The sequence below is a fragment of the Pollachius pollachius genome (genome assembly GCF_949987615.1).
Source record: "Pollachius pollachius genome assembly, chromosome: 9".
NCBI lineage: Eukaryota > Metazoa > Chordata > Actinopteri > Gadiformes > Gadidae > Pollachius > Pollachius pollachius.
In genome coordinates this window covers 12,176,253-12,182,444 of record NC_136942.1, presented here as the reverse complement: position 1 = coordinate 12,182,444, position 6,192 = coordinate 12,176,253, and the positions used below count along the sequence as shown (strand labels likewise).

The 6,192-nt window shown below is 43.2% G+C and overlaps 1 protein-coding gene across 1 annotated transcript in view; it reads right to left on the bottom strand.

Annotated features, from left to right (window-relative positions):
* Nucleotides 1-2,036, bottom strand: part of nox5 (NADPH oxidase, EF-hand calcium binding domain 5) — a gene marked incomplete at both ends in the record, with an annotated part of 11,269 nt that extends 9,233 nt beyond the window's left edge. Inside the window, 2 exons of the mRNA XM_079743101.1 lie at nucleotides 703-853; nucleotides 1,917-2,036. Of these exons, the coding sequence (XP_079599227.1) occupies nucleotides 703-853; nucleotides 1,917-2,036 (271 nt within the window). The remainder of the gene's footprint in view (nucleotides 1-702; nucleotides 854-1,916) is intronic.
* Between the last annotated feature and the right edge of the window lie 4,156 nt (nucleotides 2,037-6,192).

Genomic DNA, 6,192 nt, shown 5'->3' with positions numbered 1-6,192 from the left:
GAACCATCACACATAGTACCACCACACAGAACCACCACACATAGAACCAGAACACAGAACCATCACAACACAGACCCAACACACACAGAACCACCACACACAAAACCACCACACATAGAAACACAACAGAGAACCATCACACATAGAACCATCACGGATAGAACATCACAGAGAACCACCAAACCGAACCACCACACAAATAGAACCATCACAGATATAACCATCACAACACAGAACCATAACACAGAACCATCACAATGGGCTGAGGAGAACTTTACTGGCGACACCAGGGGTCCACCTCAGTCTCATCGAGGAGTGAACCCCCCATGACGAAGATCTGAGGGTGTGTATGTTTGTTTGTGTTTGTGTGTGTGCATGCGGTGGTCTCACCGTGGCATTTGTGTGTGTGTGTGTGCTCGCACGTGCGTGCGTGCGGGCGTGTGTGTGTGTGTGTGGTGGTCAACCCGAGTGGGTGTGTGTGAGTTGGTGTGTGTGTGTGTGTATGTATAATTTAGTGTGTGTATGAGTGTGTGTGTGTGTTCGTGCGCGCACGTGCATGCGTGCGCGTGCGTGTGTGAGTGTGTGTGTGTGGTGTATGCATATATGTTTGTGTGTGTGTGTGTGTATGTGTATGTGTATGTGTATGTGTGTGTGTGTGTGTGTGTGTGTGTGTGTGTGTGTGTGTGTGTGTGGTGGTCTCACCATCCACGTCGTAGACCTGGAAGAGGAACCTCAGCTTGTCGGCCTCGCTGCCGTGGATCAGCAGGTTGAGCGCACCCAGCAGCTCGTCCAGACTGATGGAGCTGCTCCCGTCAGAGTCGAACAGAGCGAAGAACCGCTCGGCAAAGAACGACTGACAGGGAGAACCATCATCATCATCATGAAGCTATGATTTATAATCATTACAACTATATAGTGAAATGGATATTAATCACAATTATTATATAGTGATATATTAATCATTTGAGTATTAATTGTTTGTTAATTAATTGATTGTTTATTGATTGTATATTGATTGTGTATTGATTGTGTAGTATAGTGAACTAGTAGGATAGTGATTAGGATAGTGAGTAGGATAGTGAACTAGTGAACTAGTAGGATAGTGAACTAGTGAACTAGTGAACTAGTAAACAGGTAGGATACTGAACTTGTGAACTATTAGTATAGTGAACTAGAGCAGTCTTTCCCAAAGACTTGGTCGCGACCCACATGTGGGTCGTGGGAGATTTGAATTAGGTCGCCAAATAAATAAAATAAAAAGATAAAATTAAGTATTATGTAATTTATTATTTGATTATTTTTTACACATAAGCAGTTTAACAAGAAGCATGTTTTTGATAGTACTGAATGTTTGTATTGTTCTGATCATTTTACTTATAACATTGAATCTAGTTGAAAGGCTAACGTACATTGTGTTTTACTGATGAGAGGAAATAAAAACAAAGTGATAAAACATGTGCCAAAACAGTGCCAAAACAAGGAGATGTTAACTCCGCCTTAATGAATTTATTTGGTCTCATTTATAAAGTATTTGTGTATTTTGTTTTCAATAACAAGTGCATAAAACGAAATGGCTGGTTTAAGTTCATATATAAGGCGATGCTGAATTGGCAGTAAAAATGTTCAGGAATGTCCCTTTTTGCACAAATTTGTTCTTCTCATGCTTTTATAGTTATGGCCTATTGTGAATTGGGTCGAGATGGTTTGTAATTTAGAGAAAATGGGTCCCCAGAAAAAATGTTTGGGAAACACTGAATTGTGAATTAGTAGGATAGTGAACTAGGGAACTAGTAGGACAGGGAACTAGTGAACTAGGATATTGAACTAGTAAACTAGTAGGATATTGAACAAGTAGGATAGTGAACAAGTACGACAGTGATCTAGTGTACTAGTGAACTAGTGAAGGTGCTTCTGACCTCTTTGACCTTGAGCGCAGTCTTGAACTCCTCAAGGTCGATCTCCTTGTCCTCTCCGGCGATGGCCTCAAACTGTTTGGTGACCCACTCCAGCCAGCGCGTGTCCTCGTCTAGACTCATCCTGCCTGTCCCGGGCACATTCAATAACACCAGGTTACACTAATCAACATAGACACACCATTATCCATATTGAGTATGTCCCATTTATATTTTTATCAAGTTCACTTGCGTATTTGAGGCATCAACTAATGTATCAAAATAAACATTCCCATGAATGTTTAAAGTAAGTGTCTGGGTCAGGAATAATAACCTTACATTATCAACCTCCTAACACAAAAAGGACTGAGATGAAAGGATGGTCTTTTCGGTTGCTAGGAGACTGGTCTCATTATCGCCTGCCTTCATCACCAGCTGAGGACCACAGAAGGTACCCCATTCATCGTCATGCTGCGTTGTCACAGAGATGTTGGCATGGTGATTAGAGAGGACCAGAATGACAACACGGGAAAATACCGCAGGTGCGGTAAAGTATCGTAATACATAACGTTAATACGGTCAAATACTGTGATACATAGAAAGGCATCAATGCACCACATGGAATTTTGAATCTATCTCCTGATCTGAACTTATCTGAACTGATCCGTTTACACCATGGCCTAACCACACCTGATATGACACCACTCTCAGACCAGGCAAGATATAAGAGTGAGAGACTGAATCAGCTGAACAATCAATAAGATAATGAAACAGAGTTTCCTTCACTGTTGTTCAAAAACTGCAATATGTTCAAAACTCTGCTGGCCGACTGCTTACTCACTCCCCCTCCAGAGAACACATCACTCCCATCCCCCGTCAACTTCATTGGCTTCCCATAAAACAATGCATCAATTTCAAGATCCTACTCACCACCTACAAAGCCCTAAACAACCTTGCAACCTCATACCTAACCGAGCTCCTCCACCCCCCCAGTCGCATACGCTCCGCCGATGCCAACCTTCTCAATCCCATCTCCAGGACCAAGTACCGCACCCTGGGGGACAGAGCCTTCGCCATCGTCTACCCTCTGGATCTCCGTCCCTCTGGCAATCCTAAACGCTGATACACTCCTTTCGTTCAAAGGTCAAATTAAAAACCCATTTTTTCAGGACCACCTACAACATTTGACAAATCATATTCACCATCTTCCTCCCTCTCTCTCTCTCTCTCTTAATGTGTTGTCTATTGTTGTAGTGTTATTTATCTGCCTTTTGTTTGAATGTCTGTACTGTCTGTATGTTTTCCTTTTTGTAAAGCATCCTTGAGTACTAAGAAAAGCGTTGTAAAAAAACAATCTATTATTATTATTATTATTACTACCACCCCATAGTTAGCCGTTACCGTCAGAAGGAGGTCAGAACCGACGCCATCGAAAGAAATAGAGGAACTATCCTGTCCAACATGTCCTCACTACTTCTGGGATAATTTTCTGTTTGACTGAAACATTGCTTTATATTTTATGTTTGAATCAGTTCATAATCCTCATCATCATCATCCTCATTATCATCATCATCATAGCCAACTCACTTCAACATAAAAGAATCAAACCTAATAGTCATGAGCAAAGTCCAGCCTCTTGTGTTCAACCTCCCAGCAGCCAGTGGGACCAGTTCATCTTCATCCTCAGCCAGTGGGACCAGTTCATCTTCCTCCTCAGCCAGTGGGACCAGTTCATCTTCCTCCTCTGCCAGTGGGACAAGTTTATCTTCCTCCTCAGCCAGTGGGACCAGTTCATCTTCCTCCTCAGCCAGTGGGACCAGGTCATCTTCCTCCTCAGCCAGTGGGACCAGGTCATCTTCCTCCTCAGCCAGTGGGACCAGTTCATCTTCATCCTCAGCCAGTGGGACCAGTTCATCTTCCTCCTCAGCCAGTGGGACCAGGTCATCTTCCTCCTCAGCCAGTGGGACCAGGTCATCTTCCTCCTCAGCCAGTGGGACCAGGTCATCTTCCTCCTCAGCCAGTGGGACCAGGTCATCTTCCTCCTCAGCCAGTGGGACCAGGTCATCTTCCTCCTCAGCCAGTGGGACCAGTTCATCTTCCTCCTCAGCCAGTGGGACCAGGTCATCTTCCTCCTCAGCCAGTTTGTCACTTGGCCTGGACCTTGAACCCTATCTATAGTCTATTACCTCCCTACCTCCCTACCTCCCTACCTTCCTACCTCCCTACCTCTCGAACTTCCCACCTCCCTACCTTCATACCTCCCTACCTCCCTACCTTCCTACCTTCCTACCTCCCTACCTATCTACCTCCCTACCTTCCTACAAACAAAGAGACAAACAAACAAACAAACAGACAGACAGACAGAAGACCAGAACCAGCGCTTACCGGTTTAGGGGTGGAGGCCACCGGGTTTGGGGTTCTGGTTGCGGGGTGACGCCTCACTCGAGGTCTCTGGTTGGGGTTTGGTCAGGCAGGGTGAAGTCCTCCTGGTCTCTCTAGTCCTCCTGGTCTCTCTCTCTCTGGGATCCGTCCTGGTGAATAGTCCTCCTCTCTCTCTCGCCGCCTGTCAGCTGCAGCTGACCCCCCCATCAGCCCCCCCCCCGTCTCCCTCATTGGGAGTGAGAGCACCTCCCCCCTCCCTCCCTCAGTGAGAGAGCCCCCCCCCCTCCCAATGACAGCGATATGAGGTGAACCCTCCTCTCAACGTATTCCTGTTGGTTTTCAGCAAATCTTCCTCCTATTTCCGCTGATGTTTAGTTTTGTATAGTATAAGTATCACACTCTCCGCTTGCTGGCACCTTGTTGTTAAATTATGTAACTGCTTACAAAAATATGTTTTCAAAAAGTGAGCGGACATTGATTTTATCTGGACTAGTAGGAGAGTATTCAGGGTAGATCCCTAAACTATAACCTTGTTCAGGGCAATTATTATATAAAGGATATATATCATTATTATATGCTCCATGTGAACCTCCTAAGATGGCGCAATTTGATTGGTTCGCTATCTCTGGATATTGGTCAATATCCCATGAATGAGATCTGAAACTCTTGATATTTTTTTCATCGCAAAATGTCCTGCTTTAAAAACAAATAAATCCCGGCAAAAAGTGTTATCTTGTTTATTTTTGGAGCGTTCACATGTAGTATATACAAAAACAATTATTCACCTCAGGCTCCGTGAATAACTATTAACTTTGCCTTCGGTGAATAATTGTTAATTATTATACTATGTATAAATTATATGACAAATAAAGTATCTATCTTCATCTCTTTAGAGAACCAAACCCGTACAAACACACAAAGCTCATGTGATGAAAGAGTTTTATTTTACCATTGTGCTGCAGGTCAGGGTTAGACTAACCTAGACTAACTAATCCAACCTCTGTTACCTCCAGGTTTTCACAGACTAGTACAACTAGTTCACACACTAGTTCAACTAGTTAAGTGCAAATCCAGCTCTGCAAGGCACAAACTAGCAGTACATGGATCGTCTCTCCTCGTCAACCATACAAAATGAGTTATGAAACACACGCATAAAAAATGCAGTCAATGCAAAAATGAGCTCAAGTATCACGAGTCCAACTGGTATGTTTAACCCTTCAGTGTCCGGGATCACAGAGAAACCGATGTAACAAAACCAGTACCAGAAACCAGTAACAATATGTACATTAATATGGAGCAGTAGAAATACAGCAGAACGTCCTGCCGAGAATCACATTTAAACCTCATCTTCACACTTTCCATAATCAATAACTTCAATAGTCACGAAACAACGTCTTCAATTGAATCCAAAAGATTAATCATTTCGTTGCTTTGTCATACATAAAAGTAAAAAAAACTCTCAGCCCTCAAAGCTAAAGACATAAATAACAATGAAGACCACACATTACCTTGTCACCTTGTGTACGACCTGGTGAACACAACATGGTCTTCAGTGTTGTACCGTACAGTACTCATCACTTATACTGTACAGCAGACCTCAGAGTTCACCTCTCTGTGATAGATCTAGAAGACGTACAGATATAGAATATAGAACATTTCCCATCCCAGTGATATTGTGAACAGTAACACTAAACAAAATTTGTGTTTGTTAACGACTTGAAGTCAACGGTTAAACCGCCAGCAGCAATAGCAGCTAGATATTGATGTAAATATTGATATTAATGAAGACTGATTGTTTTATCTGTGGTATCACTCAAACTGCAGTGGAGCCACTCTCTCTTTCTACTGTGTGCGGTCGAGTTAGTCACCTGTCAGTCAAACACATCCAACATATACTCCACCTCAACGGCATGCAAAT